The sequence below is a fragment of the Manis pentadactyla genome, chromosome 8 (genome assembly GCF_030020395.1).
Source record: "Manis pentadactyla isolate mManPen7 chromosome 8, mManPen7.hap1, whole genome shotgun sequence".
NCBI lineage: Eukaryota > Metazoa > Chordata > Mammalia > Pholidota > Manidae > Manis > Manis pentadactyla.
Window position 1 is genome coordinate 60,170,470 of NC_080026.1, and position 27,302 is coordinate 60,197,771.

Here is a 27,302-nt window from a genome sequence, read left to right on the forward strand (position 1 = left end):
CAAGGCGGTGTGCAGGCTGCACACCGCAGCCTGCAAGCTCCGCACTGCTCGTACGGCCATGTTCGCGGGAGTGAGGGGCCCGCGGTGAAGGGCTTGGGGCCGCCAGAGGCTGGATGGGGTTGGGTATGGGGGCCGACTAGGAGTTTTGTTTTTAAGTAGGTTTTTGATTACCAGTACAGTTTTGTTGCTAGTAATTGGTCTGTTCAGATTTTGTTTCTTTCTGGGTCAGCCTTGGAAGGTTGTATTTTTCTGGAAAGTTGTCCATGTCTTCTAGGTTATCCAGTTTGTTAGCATATAATTTTTCATAGTATTCTCTAATAATTCATTGTATTTCTGTGGTGTCCTTAGTGATTTTTTCCTTTGTCATTTCTGATTCTTGTTTATGGGAGTAGATAAGTTTCTTTTTTTCTTGATAAGTCTGGGTAGGGGTTTATCTATTTTGTTATTTTCTCAAAGAACCAGCTCTTGCTTTCATTGATTCTTTCTGTTGTTTTATTCTTCTCTATTTTATTTATTTCTGCTATGATCTTTATTTTGTCCCTCCTTCTACTGACTTTGGGCCTCATTTGTTCTTCCTTTATAGTTTCATTAATTGTGATATTAGAGTATTCATATGGGATTGTTCTTCTTTTCTGAGGTAGGCCTGTATTGCAATATACTTTCCTCTTAGCACAGCCTTCACTGCGTCCCACAGATATTGCAGTGTTGAATTATTGTCGTCATTTGTCTGTAGATATTGCTTGATCTCTGTTTTTATTTGGTCATTGATCCATTGATTATTTAGGAGCATGTTGTGAAGGCTCCATGTATTTGTGGGATTTTTCATTTTCTTTGCATAATTTATTTCTGGTTTCATACCTTTGTGGTCTGAGAAACTGGTTGGTACAATTTTAATCTTTTTGAATTTACCGAGGCTCTTTTTGTGGCCTAGTATTTGATCTATTCTTGAAAATGATCCATGTGCACTTGAGAAGAGTGTGTATTCTGCTGCTTTTGGGTGTAGAGTTCTGTAGATGTCTGTTAGGTCCATCTGTTCTAATGTATTGTTCAGTGCCTCTGTGTCCTTACTTATTTTCTGTCTGGTTGATCTGTCCTTCAGAGTGAGTGGAGTGTTGAAGTCCCCGAGATTGAATGCATTGCATTCTATTTCCCCTTTTAATTTTGTTAGTGTTTGTTTTACAGATGTAGGTGCTCCTGTGTTGGGCACATAGATATTTATAATGGTTATATCTTCTTGTTGGATTGACCCTTTTATCATTATGTAATGTCCTTCTTTGTCTCTTGTGACTTTGTTTGTTTTGAAGTCTATTTTGTTTGATACAAGTACTGCAGCTCCTGTTTTTTTCTCTCTATTAGTTGCATGAAATATCTTTTTCCATACCTTCCCTTTTAATCTGTGTATATCTTTGGGTTTAAAGTGAGTCTCTTTTAGGCAGCATATAGATGGGTCTTGTTTTTTTATCCATTCAGTGACTCTGTGTCTTTTGATTGGTGCATTCAGTCCATTTACGTTTAGGGTGATTATTGATAAGTGTGTATTTATTGCCATTGCAGGCTTTAGATTCATGGTTACCAAAGGTTCAAGGTTAACTTCCTTACTATCTAAGAGTCTATCTTAACTCACTTAATGTGCTATTACAAACACAATCTAAAGGTTTTTTTTTTTCTCTTCATTTTTCTTCCTCCTCCATTCTTTATATATTATGTATCATATTCTGTATTCTTTGTCTATCTCTTGATTGACTTTAGGGATAGTTAATTTAATTTTGCATTTGCTTTAGTAATTAGCTGTTCTCCTTTCTTTACTGTGGTTTTGTTACCTCTGGTGACAGCTATTAAACCTTAGGAAACTTCCATTTGTAGCAGTCCCTGCACAATACACTGCGGAGAAGAAGGTTTGTGGGAGGTAAATTCTCTCAGCTTTTGCTTATCTGGAAATTGTTTAATCCCTCCTTCAAATTTAAATGATAATCTTGCCAGATAAAGTAATCTTGGTTCCAGGCCCTTCTACTTCCTTGCATCAAATACATCATGCCACTCCCTTCTGGCCTGTAAGGTTTCTGCTGAGAAGTCTGATGATAGCCTGATGGACTTTCCTTTGTATGTCATCTTATTTCTCTCTGTGGCTGCTTTTAATAGTCTGTCCTTATCCTTGATCTTTACCATTTTAATTACTATATGTCTTGGTGTTGTCTTCCTTGGGTCCCTTGTGTTGGGAGATCTGTGGATCTCCATGGCCTGAGACACTATCTCCTTCCCCAGATTGGGGAAGTTTTCAGCAATTATCTCCTCCTCAGAGACACTTTCTGTGCCTTTCTCTCTCTCTTCTTCTTATGGTACCCCTGTAAAGCGAATATTGTTCCGTTTAGATTGGTCCCACAGTTCTCTCAATATTCTTTCATTCTTAGAGATCCTTTTTTCTCTCTGTGCCTCAGATTCTTTGTATTCCTCTTCTCTAGTTTCTATTTCATTTATCGTCTCCTCCACCGTAGCCAATCTGCTTTTAATACCCTCCATTGTGCTCTTCAATGAGTGGATCTCCCACTGGAATTCATTCCTGAGTTCTTGAATATCTTTCCATACCTCCATGTTAATGATTTTTATTTTGAACTCCCTTTTAGGAAAATTCATGAGGTCAATGTCATTTAAATCTATCTCAGGAGTTGTATTAATAATTTTACTCTGAACCAGGTTCCTTTGGCATTTCATATTTGTATGTGGCGCCCTCTAGTGCCCAGAGTCTCTACTCTTTGGAGCTGCTCATCTCCTGAAGCAATGTTGGGGGTCACAGGGGAGTGGTATTGATGCCTGGGAAAGGAAAGAGCTGTTTACTTCTTCCCGACTGCTCTGCCTGTCTCTACTTCCTGAACCAGTTAGCCGAGCACACAGGTATAAGCCTCTATGTTTTGCATTTGTAGTTGCTATAGACAGATCTTCCTTCTGGCTGGCGTAATGCAGGGTAGGCTTTGCCAGTTTGTGAGCCAGGTGGGGCTGGCTGGGAGAAAGGCGCAGTAGGCTGCGTATCATGGAGGGGGTCCTTGGAGCTGTGTAGCCAGCCAGGGAGCTGGAGCACCTGGAAATCGTGAAAGCTCCCAGCCTGCTGGGCAGAGTACACCTGGACAATTTTGTCTACCTGTCCTTTCTCCTATGCAGTAAACTCTGTGCAGTCCTTGCCCCTTTAGTAGCCCTCTTGCTAAGGGCTTCCTTGTTAGGAAGTCTCTCAGACTGCCCGCCTTTCTTTTGTCCCAGAGCAGCCAGATATGGATCCCTGGTTTTCACTAGTGGCTGGATTCTCAGTCTCTCCAGGAATTCTGCCTGTCTTAGCTTTCCAACCCCCTAATCATGAGAGTGTCATGCAAGCACCATGAAATGTAGGTTTGTGCTCCCAGAGCAGATCTCCGGAATTAGGTATTCAGTAGTCCCAGGCCTCAACTCCCTCCCCGCTCCGTTTCTCTTCCTCCTGCTGCTGAGCTGGGGTGGGGGAAGGGCTTGGTCCCGCCAGGCCACATCTTTGGTACATTACCCCATTCTGTGAGGTCTGCTCTTTTCTCCAGGTGTATGTAGTCTGGCACAGTCCTCTTTTATGTTGCTCTTTCAGGATTAGTTGTATTAAAAGTATTTTCATATTATATGCAGTTTTAGGAGGAAGCCTCTGTCTCACCTCTCACACTGCCATCTTTAATCCCATCGCCAATGTTTCTGTGTGTGTTCTTGTGAATATAAAATCATGCTTACATGTAATTGTCAGACTGTTTCTTGTTTCTGTCTTTTGTTTATTTGCTGTATGTCAGCATCGCAATCTTAAATGCCAAATTTCTCATGATAGTCTTATAGGTATTTAATAGGTACTTCTCATAAGTCTTAATAGGCAAGTCCCCACGACTACTTATTTTTGGAATTGTCATGGTTGTCCTCGGATTTTTACTCTTCTGTGTGAATTTGAGAATTATTTTGCTGAATTCCACAGAAAATCCTATTAGCATATTGATTGGAATTACATAGAATTACAAATTCAGTGTTTGTGATTGTCCACTAAAAATTATTATAAGCATCTTACTGTTTGGATTTATGATTATTTTTCTTGTAACTAAATTTCAAGAAAAAGAATTCTTAAGTCAGAAGATAGGAATATTTACAAACATTGACTGGATTGGCAGATATTTTTAAAAGGTAGACAATGTCCACTACTGGCAAAGGTTTGGCAAATGGGTATTTGAATACATTGGTGGTGACAGGGTGAGTTATTACACATTTATGGATAGTAATCTGGAAGTACCAACTAAGATTAAATAACAACTTTGTCTTTTGATATAGGAATCCTATTTTTGGGAAGCCTGTAGCAATAAAAGGGCCAGGGCCAAGAATGTATGTGTGTATATGTTTACAGCAGTTTGTTTATAACACCAAAAACTGGAACTCTCCTTAATGTTCACCAATGAGGAACTGTCAGATTAGTTATGGTGAAGTTCATGGCCAAAGAATATTATGCAGATATTTAAGAAATTGAGTCAGATCTGTATCATTGATCTGGAAAGTGGTTTGTGAGAGCTTTAAGTGAAAAACTGGGGCAGAGGAGTGTGTTTACTGGTTGCATTTTTATTCAGAAGCAGAAAGCATGGGAAAACTGCCTATGTCTGTGTGTATTTACATAAGAGCCACAGAAAACATTGAGGAACGCACACCAAGCTTACCTTGGTTATTCTGAGGGTTAGGTTGGATGTAGGGATGGAATGTTTTTAAATATATTCTTCTACATACATCTTTAAATTGGCTTAGTGTTAATTGAGTACAATGAACATACCATAAAATTCTCCCATTTAACAGTTAATACGGCCAGTAGGCTTTAGTAAATTCACAAGTTTTGTAACCATTACCAGTATCTAATTCCAGAGTGTTTTCATCACCCCACTGTTTATAACAAGCATATTTTACTTTGCAGTTTAAAAAACAGTAAAAAGTTAAAAGGAAATCACAATGAGTTGCCAGAACAGTAGCCTTATTTTGGAAAAGAGTCCTGCCTGCCCATGCTAAGTCAGTCAGATGTCTGGCCTTCTAGCAGATCATTGGTGGGGTTGGCCTGTTTTCATATAAATGGGATAATAAAAACTTACCAACCATTTTAAACAAAAGGGTGAAAATAACTGTAACCTTTACCATTTCCATTGATCAAAATACTTCAAGCTCTTGTTACCTAGTAGATAAGTTCTCCCGGATGATGTCCTCAGTAGCCTCACATTTGAGTACCTGTATCATTGCTCTGTCTGCTTTAAGTATTAGGTTAAACAAAAAGGTATGAAAACTGGTATCTTACTGCTTTTGTGACTCTTTGGTCAGCAATGAGATTGAGCTTTTTTTTTTTTTTCATGTTTTCTAGTCATTTATAGTTCTTAATATTTTTAAAATGTAATTTTTTGGTTAATTGATTACTCATCTTTGCTTTTCTGTCCCTGACCAGTAGCCTCAGACATTTGTTGAAAAATCATTCCTTCTGACTGTTGAAGTATTCCTTCCCTGTCTTTGCCCTTTTTTATTGTATGTTGAGTTCTTCCATTATGATTTATTCCCAATGATGTTTATAATTCATTTAAAAGTGGATTTGCTTCCATATTTAGCGTGTATATGATGAAGAAGTGGAGGAGCCAGTACTCAAGCCTGAGGCGGAGAAAGCAGAACAGGTACTTGCATTAAATCTACCATTTAGTTACTAAGTTGGAAGAGAGAAATGGTGGAGATTTGTAATATATCTGGTGGGGGATGGTGGGCGGGGGGAGTATTGGGGGAAATGGGAAAGGCTGCTTCTGAAAGCCCAACAATTAGAATCTTTGGTTTGTATTTTGAAATTTAATGTATTAAGAAATACAAAGTTCCTGAATTCTTGCTTTAGAATAGAGCCTAGGTCCACAGAGATTTTCTGTAGAAGGCCAGACAGTAAATATGTTAGGTTTTGCTGGCCACAATGCTCTCTGTCTCTTCCTCCTTCTTTACCTTCTCGTTCCCTCTTAAAAAAATACCCGTTCTTACCTTGAGGGCTATACAAAAACAGATCGCAGGTGAGTCTGTCATTTGTTAGTTCTTCAAAGACTGTGTTTTCCTATCTTTCTGTTAACTGCTTTGACTCTTATTCCTACCAGTATGAAATGACAGCATGGTGAATGCTGGCATAGTCCACATATTGAGTGCCTTCTGAGTGTCACATGATTAGTAGAGGACACAGAATGTGCAGTGAACAGTTTCTGACTCGAGTCAGATTGCAGGGAGCTGGTGACTTCGAGAAAGACTTTGTCCTTAAGAGGTTATAGTCTTGATTGGGGCAACAGGACAGAGCATGTCAGAGCTGTGTGGCTGCTGTTCTGTAAGTTAAGATGAGAAGGAGCTCAGTGGTGTAAGATAGCAGGGAAAAGCTTCAAGGATGAGATGTTAGCTGGGTGAGGAAAGATGGGCCAGATTCTAAGGCCACTGCAGCAAGAGAGAATGCCGTGAGCTAAGGCTCAGAGTTGGGTTGTACCTGGTATTTTATGGACTGTGTTAGTGGAAGGTATTGGACGTCAGGTAAGGGCAAGGAAAGGGAGTGGAGTAGGAGATTCATAAACAGCCCAAGGAGTTGAGGGGCAGCAGTTTCTACCTTTTGTTCCCTGGTGGCCTCTCATCGTGCAGATGTGCAACCATTCTTCCTGGTGGCTCTCATGTGCCAGGGCCAAAGCCTATGTCAGAGGTTCTCGACTTTCTAGCACTCTGGCAGAAGTTGTACTCTTTTTTTTCCACTTAGGAAAGCACAGTGGAATGTGAGTAAGTTTTATTGTGGGAGTAGCATTTAATCACCTCTAATTTATTCAGAAAATACAAATCACTTGAAAAAGTGGTACTTTATCAGTAACTACTACTTATAACATATGAAGCTATTTAGACTAGACTAGGAAAGGATGTTAAAAACCAGCTATAATTTTGCCTACTAGTCTTTTTTAAAACATTATTTTATTTTTAATAGTACTCAAGGATTTGCTCACTATTTAAATGCAATGGTATCTGGTTACACCAGATCAGGGTACAATTTTAAAGTGATAAGTATTTAGGGAATTATTTTTTAAAAGCCATTATATATTTATTTCACAAACATGTTTCACACATGTAGTACAATGATAGGTATTTAACTATAACCAAGCATACCAGAGTGGAAAAAAGATGCAGCCAAAACAAAAAAGTTAAATTAGACAGACTTCCATACTAGAGGTAAAGTATAAAATAACTCACAGGGATTTCCCTTTTGGCCCTCAGAACAATACTGTATAGTTTGGTTCTTCCTATAATTATGTTATCAACTTTTAGAATATTTGTGAAGAGGAGAAATGACACAATTTTTTTTTCAATATTTCCCACAACTGGTGACACAGTTGAGTGTCTGAGGGGACTGTCATTGAGAGCTGCTATTGTAGGAAATGGACACCTGTGGAATATTTTCAGCAGGTTGGTGATGTCCAGACTTTTATAGGGGGGGGCATTGTTCTAGGGTGAGGTAAAGGATAGATGAGAGATGAAACTGTGAAACAGATAATTGAAAATGACATCTCTGGCTGAAGCTTTTTCTTTTAAAAATTGTCCACAGTACCATTAACCAAGGTTAGTGGGATACAGTCATGGTGAAGCTAAAGGTCTAGGTCCTTTATTCCAACAGCAGGAAGTAAAATGCTGTTTGAGGGCTTATGATGTGTCAGTTGATTGCTAGGTGCCTTTATGTAAGTTATCTGGCTGAACCCTAACACAATGGTTGTGCTTTTGTCTTTGAAGATAATGAATCTGGAGCTCTGGTACCTTAGGTAGTTGGATCCATGACCTGAAATGACAAGCTTGGAATTTAAAACTTACTCCAAAGTCTGTGTTGAGCCATTCAGCAGAACCTGACTTTTGTTAACATTTTTGAGATATTTATGGGGAGCATTAGTTTAGGCATTAGAAGATAGTCACAGTATTTTATTAGGGTGGTATCAATTTATCAGAGATCCATACTGAGTAGTAGTTTTTTGTAGGAGAAGACCCGGGAACAGAAAGAAGTGGATTTGATTCCTAAAGTTCAGGAGGCTGTGAACTATGGTTTACAAGTATTGGACAGTGCATTTGAGCAACTGGATATAAAAGCAGGAAACTCAGACTCTGAAGAAGATGATGCTAATGAACGGGTGGAACTGATCCTTGAACCAAAGGTAAAAACATTCAATTCCCTTATTTATATTGTTAACACCTTTTATGTTTTTTGGGTACTTTATTTGGACACAGAATTAGGAAGACATGGACCTTGCTTTGAGGAAGTGAGCATGTCATGTAGCAATGTCATGTTGAAAGACATTTGCTTTACTCGAGTATTTACATCGAGCACTTACTAGGTACCAGGCAGGATGCCAAGTAGGGAAGTACAAAGGTGCAGGACATCATTCTTGTTCTCTTGATGTTTATTGCAGCATTAGCAGATGGCAGGAGAGAAAAGATACGTATATGAGTCACCATTGTGAGTGCTCTTAGAGAGAACTGACTTCCAGCTGGGGAAATCAGGGTAAAGATGAGACTTGAACTGGTATTTAAAGGATGAAGAAAGAGGCTCATGACAGGTAGAGATTTTGGGAACCTGAAACTCAGTACCTTGCTTTTAGGGAGATTGTGGAGGTGTGGAAAGACGTTTGGGTTGTTCGGTTTTGGCTATTATGTGTAATGCTGCTGTAAGCATTCATGAACAGACTGTTAGCCTAGCAGGTAGTTATTGCTCTCCTGTTGGCAAAGGAGACAATTGGGGCAACATAGAGCCGCTCAGAAGTAAACACAAAAGGTCGCTGTATTGATTTTGAGAGTCCTGGCATCCAGTGCTTTATGAGGTGAAATATGCCACAAAACCACAAAACATGCCAAAAAACTCTACTAGAAGTCACTTGTATCTTAGCACACTTCTCTTCTGATTGGAGCTTCCAGTGTCATACCAAGTTGGGGCCGGTCCTTTAGCACTGTACATTTGCTGGCTTGCTTTGCCACTGCAGAGATGTAGAAGTCGGCAGGGACCCTAGGAAACAGTGCCTGCCAGACATATTACTTCCAAGTCGGACTTCACCTTCTCTTTGACAGGAAAATGTGGGAACACCCTCTGAGTCAGTGAAACAGTTAGCCCAATTAGCGCTTTGGTTTCTATGCATTAAATTGGTTGCCATTGTGTCTTTAACCTTTACATTAACCTTGCCAGAATTTCTGTTGTGTGAAGCATCAGAATTGTTCTCCCCTGTCCCCCAGGTGTCTTTTCGTTAGGAAGGAGATATGGCCAAAAGTCACGCCTGGTAAAGGAGAAGTTAGCTTTTTCTGTGGCAGGTGGAGATGGAATGTTGTCCTAGGGTGGAGCACTTTCTTAACCATAATTTTTAATGCGTGTGGTGGGTGGGGCTCAGAAGTAGAAGACTGAAGTGGACAGATCTCCAACATGTGTCATTATGTACACAGTCTCCTCCGCTTTATTTGGTTTAATCACCTAGTCTTAATTTACCGAATTTGCTTTACTGAATTACACAGTGTGAACCTCTGGGAGATACTGTTCTCTTCTTCGGGTTATTTTTTCTCCCAGGTAGGTTCTCATCAGTCTTTCAGATGTGTTCCTTTAGCTCACTGTGGGGAGTGCAGGTATCTGCGTAGTTGCTGTTCTGTGCCTTTTCATCCAGCCCTTGCTGTATGTGCTCTGTTCAGCCTTCTTTTTGCTCTGATGTAGCATGAAAGAGTCCTCCTCGAGTCCCTTGCTGCCTTGTTGGTGACCTGTCTATCCACTCCCCACCCCAACCCCACAAAACCCTGGACATACCTACCCACAGTCAAATAAAAGTGTTTGAGTTATTTCCTCATTGTGCTTTTCTCCAAATTTAGGATTCTTAACTGATCATTTTCAAGATTGATTTGTGGATTTTTGCTCACCAGTGCTGTTTTTTAGGGAGGCAGGTAGGGTTAGGACTCATCTGAGCAGGTCAGAGCTTAGTTTCTTTCCTTGGTCCTCCTCCTTCTGCACAGGGTATGCCCCTTCTTTTCTGGTTACTGCTGTGGATGAACTTCTTGCTTGCCTTTGCTGTTTTTGTTACTGTAATTAAGCACTCGAGATTCTGTGTGATTCAACTTTACTTTGCCATCTTTACTGAGGATTTGACCTTTTTTATATCAGTGGATTGGGTTTTTTTTTTTTGGACTTTTATTCCTGTGTTTCTTACTCTCCACTTTTATTAAAGTAACTTTTTGAAGTAGTCCGATGGAACAAAATGGAAAACTATTTTTTTATCTATAATGGCTATTTCTTTTCATTACTTACAGGATCTATACATTGATCGTCCTTTACCTTATTTAATTGGGTCAAAGCTATTCATGGAGCAGGAAGACGTGGGTCTTGGAGAGTTGTCTAGTGAAGGTACTCTTTTGCACCAAACATTTTTGTTACTTTTAACATTTATATCTTAACATGTATTTTAAAATAATTTCAAACTTTACATTAATATAAGAACAGTACAAAGAACCCCCTTATATCCTTCACCCCGATCTACCAGTTGATAACCTATTACATTTTTTTTGTCATTCTCTCTATATATAAATAGTATTTTTTTTTAACTGATTTGCAAGACATCATGCCTTATTATCCCAAAATGTCTGTGTATTTTCTGAGAATAAGGACATTCTCTTACATAGCCACAGTGTATTATCAAAGTCAGAATTTTTACTGGACATAATACTATTAGGTAATCCTTACTTATATTGAGATTTTGCCAGTTGTCCTAATAATGTCCTTTTGTAGTCTCTTTTTTCCTCTGGCTTAGGATCCAATTCATGATCACTCACCGTGTTTAGTTGTAAATCTCTCTTAGTCTTCTTTTAGTCTGTTACAATCTTGGTATTTTTGAAGAGTACAGACCAGGTTTTTTTCTTGGTAATTAATTATAGTTTTTTTTGGTAATTAATTGTCTTGTGGGGAGATACTCTGAGGCTATATAAATGTTCCACTGCTCACTACAGTGAAGATACTTTTAAGTCTAGTTAATGGGTAATGGTTTTATCTGAATCTCTGTGATGCTGCTGTATGGTGGTTTGGGATTTTGAGAAGGAACTCAGGACATTTTCTTATGAATATTGGCAATATCCCTTCTCTTGATTCAAAGCAGAAGGTTCAGTAGGCAGCGATCGTGGCAGTATTGTGGACAGTGACGAAGAGAATGAAGAAGAGGTAAGTGCTGTTTGGTGTCTCCAGCTCATGGTGGGAAGGAAACTTAGGGGGTATTTAGTAGGCTAAGTAAATAACATAGCTGTGAATTAGCAATCTGTTTTCATAAATCCTTTAACAGTGGTAGTGTCCATGTCCTAAAGTTTTTCCTTGGAATTTCCTCTTTGTCTTGTGTGTACACAAACAAAGAAAACTACTTTACTCCCTTTTACCATTACCCTTTTTCCCACCTTTGCACCCAAGTCCTCTTCTTACTGGTATGTCCTGAGGGTGGCAGTTTAGATATTTTGGTGGAATCTCTGCCTGAGGTATATATAGTCTTTGAGTAAGTTCTATATTTGAATAATTCTACAGAAAAACATTCACATTTAAAACTTTTTTACTGTAAAGCCTCTAGACCAGAAGAATGCATCCACTTACATTTTAGTTTTGCTTCTGACTCTAGTATATCCATGGAGTCCTTGCTCTGACTCCTTGCTCTAGGATCTCAGGATCTGAGGACCTTGACTATTGTATCTGGAGATGTCCCTTTCTTTAGACATGGTCATTGCAGAGGGCAGAGCGTTCAAAGGATAGTTCTTGAGTGTGGATTTCTAAAAGGAGACAGTATTGTATGCATGCTTCTCTCTTCCCTTCCCTCTTTCTTTCCACAGTTCCTCGCCATAGCCTTCCTTCCACCCATGCTCCAAACAAAATACCTTAACAGTAGGAAATAAGCTTTTCCTGAGTAATCTCACTATAGCTGATGGTCACTAGTTGAATCCTTTGCATTTAGCCATCAATGCAGCTGTTTACCTAATTGCTGGTAGCAAACAACTGATGTTTCCTTTTTGGGCCAGATGAAGTTAGTTATCTTACTTAGAAGGAATATAGAGAGTGGAGTCCAAAATGTGAAATAAACCAACTTCTGATAATTTAGGTAATGAAATGTATAAATCCAAAGGCTAGAAATAATACTTCAGATAGATATGAACAAATTGTTAGAGATACTTAAATTGACCACAAAAATTACATGTTAGACAGGACAACCCTCAGGCATATTGGTAACTAATCTACCATATCTGCACTTTGATACTTCAGGTGACAGTAATCAGTACAAAGAGATCGAGTATTGATGTGCCCTGGAAACTTATACCTGATGTAACTTCTGTGCTCTTGAGCAAAGCCTTTATTAATGTTGCAGGAGAGGCGTTGTGTATTTTCCTCGGTTCTTGTGCCCGCTGCAACAAAGAATTGAAGGGCAGAGACACAGTAGTGAAGCAGAGTAAAAGTTTGATTTTAAAGTTCCTTAGAAAGTAAAGGCAACCTCAGAGAGAGAGGAGCTCCCTGAAAGGTTGGGAAAAGTTAGTTACGCACTCTAAGTGTGGGTGACCTCAGAGAGAGGAGCACTGAAAGGTTGGGGGTTCCCCCTTTTAAGGATTTCAGGAATGTGACAAAGGTCTGGGGTGTGGACTTATTAAGTGGTCTCAAGTATCTTTGATGACACATTAAGTTTCTCATCAGTCCTCTAGGTAATTCTGCAAAACTAGCTTAACAAGAAATTTACTGCTTTACTTCCCTCCCCGGATAGCAGCTTCCTGTTTTGGGAGCACATCAATCAAGACTGTCTGCACCTTCCTCCAAGGTGGACAGAGTTATTTGTTTGTTGTTTGCTAAAGAGTATGTTAAGAATTTTTCTTTTAACTTCCTGGATTTTTTCAAAATGCAATTTTGGCTTTAAGGTGGTATCTCCCTGCCTTTATTATGCTGTTTATAGGTGGGCCTTTTAGCAGGCTAGAGTAAATCTTACAATGGCACAATGAAGAACATGGGCTGTGCTCAGATATTTCTCTTTATCTGGGGAATATTCAAACATTCCAGGCCAAGTTGCTTCTGACCTTTTGAGCTTTAACTGATTAACTCATTAACTCAGTCTTTTCTGTCTTTCTAGTTTTAACCGATTAATTGAGTCCTTTCTAGGGGGTTTTACTGACCTTCTCTCTTTCCATCCCACTCATATCTATTTTCCTGCCTAACATTAACAACAAAGCTTTTTTCTCCTAAAGGAGTCAGATGAAGATTTTGCCAACCGTAGTGACAATGATCAAAACCGGGTAAGCTTCATGTATTGAAGTGATTTGACTTTGAAATTTACTTGAAATGTAACATACATTCTAAATACATGCTAGAATTAACTTTTGAATGGCTTATGGGAAAGTAAGCATTTATCCCTGTTTACAACTAATTTTCCTTCAAGCATTTCATGTTTTTAGGCTAAGGCTCAGTACCCCCCACTACATATTTCTCCAGTTTTGCTTTATGTTTTATTTTCTTTTTTCTTGAGAAGCAAAAAATTTAAAAAGCAAAATTGGGAAACAAAGCCTCTGAAAGAAGACCCAGGTACCCAAACTGAATTTTTCACATGAATCTTCCTCCCCTGTTTAAAAATAGAGACAATAGAGCAGTAATGTTAGGAACACTCAAAAGATGAAAATCTTCTAATCCTACTGCCTTAGCATAGTTGTCTTAATTTTTGTATACCTTTCTAAGGTATCTATGAAACATCTTTTCATAATATGCATAGTTTATTTTCTACTATCATATTTCCTACATATCATAAGGGTTTCCTTGTTATTGTCTTTGTAATTTCCTTTGCAAACTTCTGTATTCTAAGAATACTGATAAAATGATGCTGTCATAGTCCCTAAATGTAAATGGAAAACAGTTTATTTTGGGGATTTTATTTTTGAGAGAATGCTACATCTAGTCTTTTCACACATAAAAACCCTTTGCTTATGTGAACTGTTGCCTTAAGAATAAGGTGGTGTAGAGTTACATTAAAGGCTCTTGATACTATTATCTGGTGGACATTCCAGATTATAGATCATGTGTAATGATTTTCCTACAATATCATCATTGCTGGGATTATGATTTTTGCTACCATAGTATATGTACAGTGGTATACAGTAATCCTCCCTTATCCACGGGTGACATGTTCCAGGACTCCCAGTCTGAATGGGGGAAACTGCAAATAGTACTCAGTGTGCCTTAAACCATGGATAGTACTGAACCCTATGTTCTTTTCCTATATGTCCGTACTTACAGTACAGTTTATAAATTAGGCACAGTAAGAGAGTAACAACTAATAAAATTGAACAATCATAACCATATACTCTAATGAAAGTTATGTGGATGTAGTCTCTTTCTCTCAAAATATCTTACTTTACTGTACCTTCTTGTGATGATGTGAGATGATAAAATGCCTACATGATGAGATGAAGTGAGATGAATGGCTTAGGCATTGTGATCTAGCGTGAGGCTACTATTGATCTGTTGATTCATAGGAGAATCATTTAGTCCCAGAACATGGTTGACCATGGGTAACTTAAACTGCAAACGTGAAATTGGGTAAGGGGGGAACTACTGTATTGAGGTCACCCTAATTTTGCATTTCAGCTTCCTAATTAGGAAATAATTTTTCACAAACATTTTCAACTGTCAAATGAAGGATTTAGTACTTTTTGGTTGGTACTTATATTTTTTCCAGTTGTATTTACAGATGTTGCTAGTCTCTATAATCTTAATTCTTCTTTAAAGGATATTTATTTCTATGGAATTTATTACTGAGATCCATAGATTCAAACAGTTTTTCAAACAATACAATATAGTGATTAAAAAAAGTATCAGCTTAACCTTTTGTATTGAAAGAGACACTGTTTTTGTGTGCCACAGCTAACCTCAAAGTTCTAAGGATTGAATTAGTTAATAAAGTGCTTTAGCATAGTGCCTGATGGTTTATTGATTTTAACATTAAAAGAATTGTTCTATACAAATTATCCATATCAGTAGTTGTTTTTATAAAAGCTAGAACTTAACCGTTAAGCTTAGTTTGAGCCTTCTAATCCTCATCTTCTCACTCTCCAGGGGTGCCTGGTGGTGTGATCTGAGAGTATCTATTTCCAAGTGTTTTTCTTTGCTTCTACAAATACAGCTGTGTCCATAGAAATGGTGGAGTGGGCCGGGTGGCACACCGGGTTTCCCAACAGCATTTATTTTCCTCAGTGCTTTGGATGGTCCCTCCGGTTGTTACAGCTTATTACTTTTAACTTAGCATTCTTATTAAGATAAAACCCTATTTAGTTTATTCATTTCTCTAGTGATGGACATTGTTAGTATTTAATATTTTGCTCTTCTTGCACTGAAATTAAGCCTTGAGTGTTAACTTGTTCCAGCACATTGACTGCTTTATAACTTCTGCTTTATCATCATCATTTAACAAGCTGCTTACCATTTTGCCTTCAAAGCGGAACGGCAGTATCTCTTTTCAGCTTGGTGACCTTATCTAATTGTTCTAACATGGTGGTTTATACTCTTAGCACACTGCACAGATGAGTGATGAAGAGGAGGAGGACGATGGTTGTGACATTTTTGCTGACTCTGAGAAGGAGGAGGAAGATACTGAGGACACTGAAGAAAATACTAGACCTGTAAGAAAGATTGGTATTTGCTATCTCGTGCCAAGGTTTTAGAAATGGTACCTAGGCCTCATTTCCTTATTGTGATTTATGTTTATAACTCTCTCACTTTGCATACTTGTCATTTCATTTACACTTTTGAAAATAATGGTTGAGAATCCCAGGCTGCTTTACAAATACTACTTTTTCTTCCAAATGTTAAAATTTTACAAGTCACATAATTCAAAATGCATTCAGTTCCAGAGTTTTAAAACCCTAAAGTCCCTCCTCCCCCCACCCCAAGTGCTTTATGGAAGCTTTCTTATCTAGCTCTTCAAGTATTAAAGTGAAGTATTAACAAGGTAGGGAAATAAGGAGCATCTTCCTTTGAAGGACCACCGAGTCCTGCTTCTTGGTGACCTGTATAGGGTGCATCTGTTTACATTCAGTTAGTTAAACCCTGTTTCTCATCAGTTCAATTTATTTGCTGTTTTTTACATAATTTTGTTAGGTGTCTGGAAGTAAACTGTATTAATTTGTATGTCACCAAAAGTGATTATTTTGATTATTTCTGCTGATAGACAAAAAGTAGACCTACATCGTTTGCTGATGAGCTGGCTGCTAGAATCAATGGGGGTGCCTGGAGCCAGAAAGAAGAGGAGCAGATAAGTAAGCCACTGAGATGAGTTAATGGTGGTGGGGAAGTGCAAGACCCTCTGCTGGGCTTTACGGAGGATAGACTTCTCTGTTTAATTTACTGAGGCATGAGAGGCTTAAACTGTAGTTCTTATTCTTTTTTTGGTTTCTAGACTCTTTGATAACTGAACACTGAGGAACTCTGAAGAAAAATGTACATATGCACATTTTGTATGCAATTTCAGGGGACTGATAGATGTCACAGAGAACCATGGGGTCCAGATTAAGACTCTCTTGCTTAATATTTACTTTTATCTTTTGACTACATAAAAATATACTATATAGTATATACTAGTGATTTAAGAGGGTAAAGAGATGTCAGAATAATTCTTTTCAGCAGGTGCAGTCCTGGTATGCACATACCTTAGGATGTAAGCTGAAGCTTTCTGCCTTGGAAAGAGGCACTATTGAGATACAAAGTTGATGTCTTGCTCTAAGATTAGGAGCCATGAGGATGACAGGCCTGTGTGTAAAGAAGCAGTGGGTAAACACCGAGGGTAGACTGAATATGGTTAAAACTGTGAACTATTCCTCAAGTCTTGTCTCCAGGAGAAGCAAAACCTCGGGAGACAGTAAAAGAGAAGAAGGAAAGAACTCCCTCAGATGGTTAGGCCTCTTCTCTCCAGTCTGCTATTTTGGGAGGCACTGAACTCAGGCACATGGTTGTTGTAATTCATAAAGTACCTCTATAAGTGCTGACAGATTGGGTCTTTTGCCATTCATGTTTCCAAAGCATTTAAAAGCATGCTTTGGGTTGCTGGGAGGAGATGTGGGTATGTATTAGAAATACTGTAAAATCTGAATTAATAGATGTAGCAACCATTAGTTATCTTTCCAGAATTCTTTAGAAGTATAGAAACTAGGGATCTCTAGCATTTGTTCTCAGTAAAGAATATGTTAGGTGCTTTCATAGTAAACCAGAGCATCCACTATGATCCTGCTTGTGACTGTGTCAGTACATAAATGTCTCTTCAGTCTGCCCTTTCTTTCTTCAAGTTCTTGGTGGGGTAGGTCTTGAATTATTTGGAAAAAAAACCCCCATATATTTACTAGTTTTAAAAAAGGGGTAAATCTAGATGGTGGGAATACCCGTGGAATTCCTCCTGCTCCAGACATTACAGACTTGAGGATGGGAACCCACAGAGCCTTTTAAGGGATTTGGTGGACTGTTGAATGAGTTTCTGTTGTGAAATTTCTGGCTGCCAATACCCATCTTTATCCCTCCCTGCAAAGCTTTCTTTCTGTTTGCTAGATGAAGGCGATAACTTCTTTGTGCCCCCCAAGCTGACTGATGAAGACTTCTCACCATTTGGCTCCAGAGGCGGCCTGTTCAGTGGAGGGAAGGGACTTTTTGATGGGGAGGAAGAGGTAGGTGAGTTGGTGGTAAGCAGTGAAGCTCTCCAAAGCTTTGTCATGGGTCCACAGGGAAGAAATGCACTTTGGTCCATTGGCAGGAAAAAATGGCTTCTTAGTTAGAAGTTACTTCTACTTCCGTATTTTGAGACATTTTAAACTAAGAATCACAAAGTGAAAAACAGTGTATCCTGATACCCTTTGTGAGGTGGGAAGAGGATGTGAGAGTATAAGTAGTAAATAATTTTCTTGATTAGGCATTTCTCATCTGTCATTCTTCTTCCATGTTTGTATTTAACTCCTGGACAGACCAGATTATTTAAGGTCTGATTTTGCCATAGTCTTAACTTTGGAACTGGTTTTCTGGCAGAACAGTAAATATATATCTTTACACTTTACAAGGATCTTTTCTTTAGAAATCAAGTGCAGCTACCATGTCCTGTGCTGTTTTGAAATCTGTGTCGTGTACCTTCTTATGAGCAGAGCGACCTCTTCACGGAAGCGCCTCAGGATCAGGAAGCTCGAGCCTCCATTAATGCAGGTGAGCTTGGACTGGGGCTGACTCTGCTTCTTCCTGAACAGATTTCCAAAACTGCTTACCTCTCGCTAGGAGATAGAACCCCTGAGGCTGTTCCCAGGCCTTGCTTCTTAGTTAGGCAGGAAGCTGTTGTGTTTGCCTTGGTCTAGTTAAAAGCAGTTCATCTTCACTAATCCATGTCTTGCAGAAAAGCAAAAAGCACCAACTGTAGATTCACATCAGTTTTGCTTCTTTCTTAGAACTCATACAAAGTCAAACGAAAAGTACTCTATAGTGGTGTTGAGGATATTTTATGTAATTGTTTAATTTAAACATTTCTAAAGTTCCATGTAAGTTGGAGATCAGTAAATCCCCAGTCCAGTGTGCATCAGAATCATCCTTGGAGCACACATTAAAAAAGAAACAGCTGGTAATATTTATTCCATTAGTTCTGTGTTAGTTCTGGTGAATTGAGAATTAGTTCTTTTAAGTGACCTTACCTCCCCAGGCCATGAGTCGTCAGATTTTGTACTTGCTTTGATGCTGGCTGACTTGACTGTCCTGCAGGCCATGCTCTCCACTTTCTGGCACCAGTGACTTGCCTCGTTTCCCTATTTCCTGTTAACTGTCTTCATTTTTTTTCACTGATGTCTCAGATTTCTAGCTGCTCTCTTTTACCTGCTCATTCTCATCAAATCAGAATGGATAGAGTTGATTGAGGAGCCTGCTTGCGCATACCCCGCCTCCCACATCTGTGCTCTGCACCTTCCTTGGCCTCCGCTGCAAACCCCACCGCTATTGTTGATCAGAGTCAGAGTGATCTTGCATGGGAATCACAGATTAAATTGTATTAGGACTAAGAAAAAAGTCATGACATCAGTAGAGAAAACTAAGTAAGCTGAGGAATTTTTAAATGGCTCTAGAGGAAAAATTTGTTTAAAAAGGTCTCCTGTTAGCTATGTATTGTGTTGTACATATTTCAGGCAAGTGCATTTAATGAGTCATTTTCTGTTGAAATGATTTTCTTTTTCTTTCTCACCTTAGCATCTTCATCCTCAATACCTGCAAAGAAAATCCCAGCAGGAGCTGTTTCGGTATTTTTAGGTATCGAACTTAGGGTTTGTTTTTTAAAACCATCTAAGTGTGTTGGGTCATTTTTAAAGTTTCATTAGCTAAGACGTGGCTTGAGAGCATGAGGAGCTTCCAAGGGCATCTGACTGCCTACAGAAAGAGCTTGTTTACTGGCATTAGTTCATATTCTCTTAGAAACCAGTGGCCTTGGACTTTTTAGTGTTCCACTGACCAGGTGATTCTGTAGCACAGAAGGATAGGGGCTATTGGGTTCTTTTAATGGTTTTGTGGATGAACCGAAACAAAGTTCTTGGTGGGTGATACTGGTTTTTTTTTCTGTAAAGTCAGGAGGCCCACCCACACTGGCTCACAGTTGTGGCTGTCCTGTCCCTCCACCCACAGGGGACACTGATGTGTTTGGTGCCACCTCTGCTCCGTCACTGAAGGAACCCCAGAAGCACGAGCAGCCCACCGCAGGGCAAAGCCCATACCTTGCAGCGCCCACTGGCCTCTTTGATGATACTGATGACGACAACACCTTTTTTGCAGCATCATCTAGCAAGTCTTCCATGACAGGTACCTGCTTCTGCCTCTTTTTTTGGGAATGTAGCCAGAAGAAGAACGTCAACCTAAAAAGGACAGAATGCTCCTCTGGTTCTGTAGCTTGTGCAGTGCAGAACCCCTCCTCGCTCAGAGCAGTCTCATCTCCACCTAAATAGTTACGGTGCCCTGGAGGTCTCTGTTTTATGAGCCAATCTTTTTTTGCTTTGGAAACCAATCACTAGGATTCTTTCTTTTAGAGAGAGCTGAAATCTGTTCCCCTGTAATGTCTGCTGCTCAAAGTTTCTAGTTCTGACCTTTGGAATTACAGGAAAATGTTCATTACACTTTGTTCTAGCAGCCCTTAGTAAAATATTTGAGCAGAAGGTCACATGCTAGCTGTTCTCTGTGCCAGAACAGAAAGCCCAGGTAACCTTGACCTTTTCTTAATATGACAAGGATTCCAGCCCCTTGGTCCCTGTGGCACTCTCCTCTCTTTTCACGGTTAAGCCAGTGTGCTCATAAAAGTCACTCCTCTAAACCAGCTGTTCTTTCATGTGTGGGTGACTCTCCCAGGACTCTTGTCAAAGATTCAGATTCAGTGGGTGTGGGTTGGTACTGGGAATTCTATGTTCTAACGACTTCTCTGGTGGGCAGAGATTGCTGCTCTGTGGATGGCACTTGGAAGAGCAAGGCTTGGGTCCATTGGGTGCTTTTCCAGAAAAAGGTAGACCACTAATGTGCACAGGATTTCCAGCAACTTGAGAAAAGTTGGACGAGATGGACCAGGATGCACTGAGAGGCAGGTGAGGGAAGGAAGGACAGAAGCAGAAACATGAGGGAAATAATACCTCGTTATTTTAGAAAGAGTATAAATACAGACATAATACAGGCAAATGTAGGCCGACAAGATGAGGTGATTGTAAATAAAGGCAATAGTGCATCTCTTGGCCTGGAGCTTTTCACTTAGTGGATATCATTGAGAACTGATTTGGAATCATGAATAAGTTGACAGTTCTTGCTCTCCTGGAACTTTCATGAGTCATTGTCCTCGTTTCAGTGCCACAGTCCTCACTTGGTGCAATAGTGCTATGGTAGTTAAAGGTTGGGAACTGCCCAGTATTTCATCAGAGGGTAAATTGTGGTCCCTCCACTCTGAAATTTTGTGAAGCTTTTACAAAGGATGAAGGCTAAAATTTTGGCACGGGAAGATTCCCCATGTACATTAAGTGGAAAATGCAAATTATGTTATCATTTATAACCTTACTTGTGAATAACTAAAGTTAATAAACGTTAGTATATGCTTTGGGGAAGTTAAAAGCATGTATATCAAACTGTCCCTGATGGCCGTCATGTTTGGATGGGCAGGTAGAGCTACAGGGGTGTTTCCAGTATTTGCTTTTATGTGCCTCTGTATAATTTGACTTTAAAAAAAGCAGGGGACAACCTTCACATCTCAGAGTCCTAGAGTGGTTGACTCTCAAATGGTATTTTTCTCTTATAGGTGTCTCTTTGCCTTTTAAGCCAGTCCAAGCTACTCGTAAGCGTGGCGTGGGAGCCAGATGATTAAGCAGTCTGTCCCGTGTTTCATTTGAGCTGCTGTTGTGGTCTTTGAAAAATTCCAGTTTAGTTCACATAATATTTCTTCAAGCTTGTAAAAAAATAACACACTTTCTGTTTATTGTTTGGGAAGAGTTTTTTTGTCTGGATTTTGTGGAGGCATTTTTGACCTTCATGTAATTTTATGCTCTGGTGTCTTTCTAAAGAAAAAGTCACATCCATTGCCAATATCTTTGATGATGAGGAAGGATATCTGTTCAAAGACAAAGCAGTGGCTTTGCCAGAAGCTACTGTGAATCAGACAGATGAACACCAAGCAAGAGCAAAAAAAAAGGTGAGCGTGCGGGAAGACTAAACACAGGAGTATTGATTCCGGGCATCTTGTTAATTCATTTGGAACTCAGAGGGAAGTATTGTTTCCTTTTGTGTGTGTAATGTTCAAACACAGAAAATTGAAAGAAAAGTACAGTGAGCGCCCACAGAACTACCACTCAGGCTCAGTAGTTGTATTTTGCTTGCTCATTGGTTTTACCCTCCATTGATAGCATTTGTCTGACCGTGTTGGGGGGTGCAAAAGAATGCTTTTTTAATTCTTTCATTTCTTCATGTTTCTTACCTGGCGTTCTCTTCCTCCTCTACCACTCTTTTAATATACTATAGGAATAGGATCATGGGTTCTCCATTCAGCCGACATTCTAGAGTCCATGAGTGTCGTCATCTTTTTTATACTCTAAATGCCCTGGATTTGGCCGGTGGGATGTGTCCGCATTTGTCTTTAAGCTCTTCTGGCTGCTCTCCCTTCCCTTGCTGCCCTGCACAGCTTGATCTTTCTAAAGCACATCTTGTGTCCTGTCCTCTCCATGATATCCTGACCTTCTCGCTGCCAGCCACCTAGGTCTCAGCACTCACACCCTGGCAGGATCCTAGGGCTGTCCACCCTTGCTGACTTCAGTCACGTGTGTCCCATTTGTGCCCATTTGTGTGTCAGGTGGGCGGTCTGTCCTACTTTCTGATCCACCTGATGTACCCACCCGCTGCTTCACCTTAGTTTTCTCTTCTCACACACAGCTGCCCCTGCAGAGAATGTTCTTGCTTGTACCATCTCCCAAGTCCAGGCCTTGTCTGTCCTAAGAAATTTACTTTATCAATGAACTTTTTCTTCTCTCTTTCCTATATACCAAATTTTAAATTCTTTCTTATGATACTTGTCCTTTTGTATTATTCTTTGTACACACTTGATACATGTCCACAGCATCTCCTTTGCCCTGGTGCATGGCCTGGTGCCTTATCCTAGCAGAGACTGCTTACACTTTCTAAATGAATGATTGAATGTACCCTTGTTTCCAGGTGTCTTATTTAACTCTCTCATTTTTTTTTTCTTCAAAGATTGCCATATCTTCCAGCAAAAATCTCAAGCTCTCATCAGAAACAAAGACTCAGAAAGGCTTATTTTCAGATGAGGAGGACTCTGAGGTAAGAAATTCTTTTTCTTAGTTCTGGGAATTAGTCCTTTGATATGACTTAAGAAACTGTTTCTGAATCAGGATTTTGTCAGAAAGATGCAAGACTTTATTAAAGACTTTAGTTCCTTCTTTGAAAATATTGTCTTGAACACATGGCCTTTAGAAAGCATTATGTATGTAGTACTTCTCACTGTTGGGTTTGAATCCAGTTTATGTCCTAGGAGGAAAACATTCTGCTCAGGATGTTCAAATTTAAGGCTGTTTGTTGACCAACAGTACAGTGAGGTGCTTGTACCAGAATGGAAATCAGCACACTACTTCCTTTTTTAGTAGCACTAAATAGCAGGCTTAGTGACATATTTCAGCATAGCCTTTTCTCTCGTAACCAGTGTCGGTTTGTGGGCTGGCATCTGCCTGAAGTACCCTTCCAGTGGAACAGTACTGGTTTCCAAAAGTGTCACTGACTTGTCTGACTCCCACAGGCCCACATCCCTTTGGAGATAATTTTCAGCTAGGTATTTAGGGGTTCGAAGCCTGTCTGTCTGAGAAGGTAGTGAGCAGTAATAAGTCCCACGCACAGAAAGATATGTGGACATAGCAGAAGTTTACGTGTAATTTCAAGAAGCCGTGAACCCTGGGTCAAGCTTTCTGGTTACTTTGCACTAACAGCCAGGATGAACACACAGCTCTTTGGAACAGAGTGATTGCCATTGATGTAAATAAAGCCTTTTGAGGCTTATTTTTTTATTAACAGCCAGTGTACAGAAGATAGGAATGAAAAAGCCCACTTAAAGCAAACTAGTGACACATGAGCACTGCAAACTGGGACCTCAGACTCTGGTCTTAACCCACACTCTCACTTCCTCATCATTAAGCCCCCGCACTCCCCACCTCCACCTCCGTCTCCTATCCCTCCCTCTGGAAATACACTTTCCAGAATCTGGATGGCTTGCTTCCTCACTTTTTTCCAGTACCCTATGAGGCTTCCCCCAATGACCCTTTGCATGATAGCAAGCCTGCCAGCACACACCACACACTGCTTAGCCCGCTTTTCTGCTTTATTGTTCTCCACAGTATGTACTGCCATGTGACATTTCATGTCAACATGCTCATTGTCACCTTACTTGTTCATTGCCTTGGCTAGAATAAGCTCTGTGAGGGCAAGCAGTTTTGTTTTCTGCTTATACCCCTAACATCTAGACTGGTGCTTGGCACCTGGTAAGTCATCAAGTAGTTGTCAACTATATTAAAACAAACAAACATGCACCAATTTCAGACTTAAAAGGTGTTTCAGTTACTTAATACTATGAAATAATACACCAAAACTTAGAGGCTTAAAATACCAGTAAGTTTTATTACCTTTTAAGGTTCTAGAAGGACTCAGCTAAGTACTTTTTTACTTAGGGTTTCTCATACAGTTCCAGTCTGAAGGTGGCCAGGCTGAGAGTTGTCTCACCCACATATCTGGTGCCTGCATAGGAAAGACTCAAACAGCTGGGACTCTTGGGGCACCCCGTTTGTCTCTCTGTGGTCTCTCAGCATGGCAGCTTCGGGAAAGCTGTATTCTCACATGGTGGCCCAGGGCTTCAAAGTAAGATTCCCACATTAGCTGCACGGAAGCTGTATTGCTTTCTGTAACCCGGCCTCCGAAGTGAGCGTTATCATTGCTGCCACACTCTGTGGTCAGGGCTGTCACAAAGACCTGCCCTGGTCCAAGGGCAGGCAGCACAGACTCCACCTCATTATGGTAGAGTGTAAAAGAATTTGTGGACAGGTCTTAATACCATCACCAAAGGCTTTGTCCCATGAGTATTATCATAGACTGTTTTTTTTTGGATGCTGTTGGAGTACTTGGTCAAGGAGAGGTAAAACCAATGCAGTCTAGGAGAGAAAACTTTAGACAAGGGTTGATTTTTGTTTGTTTGTTTCACTCCTGCCTCTGTATCTCAAGTGTGGAGTTAAAACTTGCTCTGTGAAATCATTTTGGAAACTTGTTTGAGGTAACGGAAAAGCCTTTTTTTATTACACCAAAGAAGATTAATGTCAAAGGTCCAAAACCGTGAAGTTAAACTTGTTTTGTTTGTTTATTATTCATTCATTCATTGACTTATTAAAGCAGTAGAACCATTTTCCTAAGTGAAATCTTGCCAATGTGTAAAATGCAGGAGAAGCATGAGAAGCCTGGAGTCCGCCCGTGTGACCTCTTACACCTGAACAGGCCCATGAAACTCCGTGAGGCCCAGGCAAAAAACCACTGGGCTGAAAGGAGCTCTTTTCAATTAGTGATTTCATTAGGCTGTATTTGGAGAGTAGACTGATTCCATAGTAAGAAATATTTTCCAAAGAGCACTTAGAAATTATGTTCTTATCCTAGTTAATTGTCTGGCTCTTGTGTATTGAAGTTTTTCTTCGGGAGAGAATAGTCCTCCTATTTTTGTTTCTGATTCATGGAGCTAAATTTGCAGATCTTTCTTTGCTTTATAGGTTGATCCTTTATAGCATTTTGAAAATTTCTTCAGAGTCTACCAGGTCTTTCTCTACTTTGCAACATCTCCTAGCTATAGTTCAATCGGAAATATCAAATATTTTAAAATAAAAATTTTTGTTGATTTGAAAGAGATAGCATACTCTTATAAAAGGGCAGAGGAGTGTTAGTAAAACAAAATCGTAACATCCAGCATTTTGGGAATGTAGCCTCTATTTCTGTTACTGAATTTAATATCTTTGTAGACAAGGAAAAGGAAGTCATTCTCATTCTTTTTAGTCTGATAGAAGATTGACTGGAAAATTTCCTCCACCTTAAGCCATCCAAGTGGGAATGTAGAAAACTCTGAGTCCCAATGAGACCCCCTGGAGTTCATGTGGGTCTCTCCCTTCTCATATAGAAGTATTTCTGTTGCATACAGCCGGAAGCATGGACCTCAAGGTCTGTCTCAGCCAGCTTCTCTGTTTTTTAAATTTTATTTTAAAAAAGGAAAAGTTTTATTAGGGAAAGTAAAGGACCTAAGCTTGAACCTACCAGCATCCCTCTTTGACAGGGACCTAGACCTGGCCATTATGTCATAGTCTTTAGAGTTTCATATCTGACTGGTACTCAAAACCAATACATCTTGCTAACTGAGAACTTTAATCTTGATCCAACAGGATTTGTTTTCTTCTCAAAATGTGAGTAAGCCGAAAGATGCATCTCTCCTGCCCAGCAAACCCCCAATGTCAGCCTCATTTTTCGATGATGAAGATGAAGAGGTAAACTCTGTTACTGCAACAGAAGATCATCAACTTTCTAATAAGTAGAAAACCACTGCTGATGTAGCTTTATAGCCAGAGGCTCACTCAGTAGAACAAGGTGCTAGAGAAGCAGTCACGCTATCTGAGGCTTATATAACAAAGATATTTTGGATTTATTTCATAAGTTTTTTAACTTAAGTGACTCTTCCTAGGTTCTGTTGGCTGTGCAGTGGGCAGGACATTGAATTCTTGACCCAGATATCATTTTTGAAATCTGCCTTTAAGAGGATAAAAAGAATACTTTGTAATTCTCTTAAACCCAGTGATACAAGAATGTCTTGGGTAAAGTGAGAGTGGAGTGGAGAAGGCTATATCTCACCTTGCTTTTCTTTCCACCGTGAATGAGAGCAAAGTGGGGAAAGAAATCAGGAAGAAGACAAAACAGACCTTCCCTCCATGCAGCGTTGTGCAGTGGCTTAGCTCATGGGCTTTGCGTCAGACCCCTGTGTGCATATCCCAGCTCTTCCACTTGCAATTTAGGGACCTTGGACCAGCAACTTCACTTTTCTGAATCTCATATGGTGTAGTAATATATAGGATTTTGTGACAGCTTAAACAGCTGATGTACAGTGTTTTGGGCACAGAACCTGGCACTAGTAGATGCAGAGTAAAGGTTAGTTCCTATCATTAGTATCCCCATTGGATGCCAGTTCATTTTCTCATGGCCTTTCCTATCTTCCCACACTCTCCTTAAAGCCTGCCTTTTTTTGAATCTTTACATTTCATGACTATTCACCTAGGATATTGTTAAAGAGTGTTTCTCTAACTTGGGCTCAGGCCCTGTGATGATTTTGGTTCCATTACCTTAATGAAAGTACCTTAAAAGGTACTTTTGGGGTGCTTGACTATACAATTATTGACAAATGCCATTGAACCTATTAGAAGCAGCTCTTTAGTAGGCTAGTGATGTTATTTAGTAAACTACTTCATCAGTTTTATTGTCTCTTTGAAATTAACCAGAAACAGTCATTCCTTTCTTCTGTTCCATGTGTGGGTCTTTATTTTAAATACATGTAAGGGATTAGAGAAAGCTCTTTATTTCTCTTCTTCTGTCTGTTGCTCCAGTTTCTAATTCATAGAAAGAATGGTGCAAGTTGCTGTCTGCTGCAGGGGCCTGTGGGGCTCTGCTGCCCACATAGGCTGCAGGTCCTCCCTACAGAGTCTAG

At 39.7% G+C, this 27,302-nt stretch overlaps 1 protein-coding gene across 18 annotated transcripts in view; it reads left to right on the forward strand.

The window, feature by feature from the left end:
- WASHC2A (WASH complex subunit 2A) overlaps positions 1 to 27,302 on the forward strand; it is a 63,106-nt gene that overhangs the window by 10,166 nt on the left and 25,638 nt on the right. For 11 of the 18 annotated variants that reach the window (XM_057505770.1, XM_057505768.1, XM_057505774.1 and 8 more), the window contains exons 4-17: positions 5,613 to 5,675; positions 8,022 to 8,195; positions 10,318 to 10,411; positions 11,157 to 11,218; positions 13,261 to 13,308; positions 15,571 to 15,681; positions 16,230 to 16,317; positions 17,597 to 17,712; positions 18,181 to 18,238; positions 19,259 to 19,318; positions 19,688 to 19,861; positions 21,592 to 21,719; positions 22,772 to 22,858; positions 25,993 to 26,094. In XM_057505770.1, the coding sequence (XP_057361753.1) occupies positions 5,613 to 5,675; positions 8,022 to 8,195; positions 10,318 to 10,411; positions 11,157 to 11,218; positions 13,261 to 13,308; positions 15,571 to 15,681; positions 16,230 to 16,317; positions 17,597 to 17,712; positions 18,181 to 18,238; positions 19,259 to 19,318; positions 19,688 to 19,861; positions 21,592 to 21,719; positions 22,772 to 22,858; positions 25,993 to 26,094 (1,365 nt within the window). Of the gene's footprint in view, positions 1 to 5,612; positions 5,676 to 8,021; positions 8,196 to 10,317; positions 10,412 to 11,156; positions 11,219 to 13,260; positions 13,309 to 13,338; positions 13,595 to 15,570; positions 15,682 to 16,229; positions 16,318 to 16,881; positions 16,951 to 17,596; positions 17,713 to 18,180; positions 18,239 to 19,258; positions 19,319 to 19,687; positions 19,862 to 21,591; positions 21,720 to 22,771; positions 22,859 to 25,992; positions 26,095 to 27,302 lie in introns of those variants that run through there. The other 7 variants (XM_057505785.1, XM_057505769.1, XM_057505771.1 and 4 more) reach the window with 7 other exon arrangements.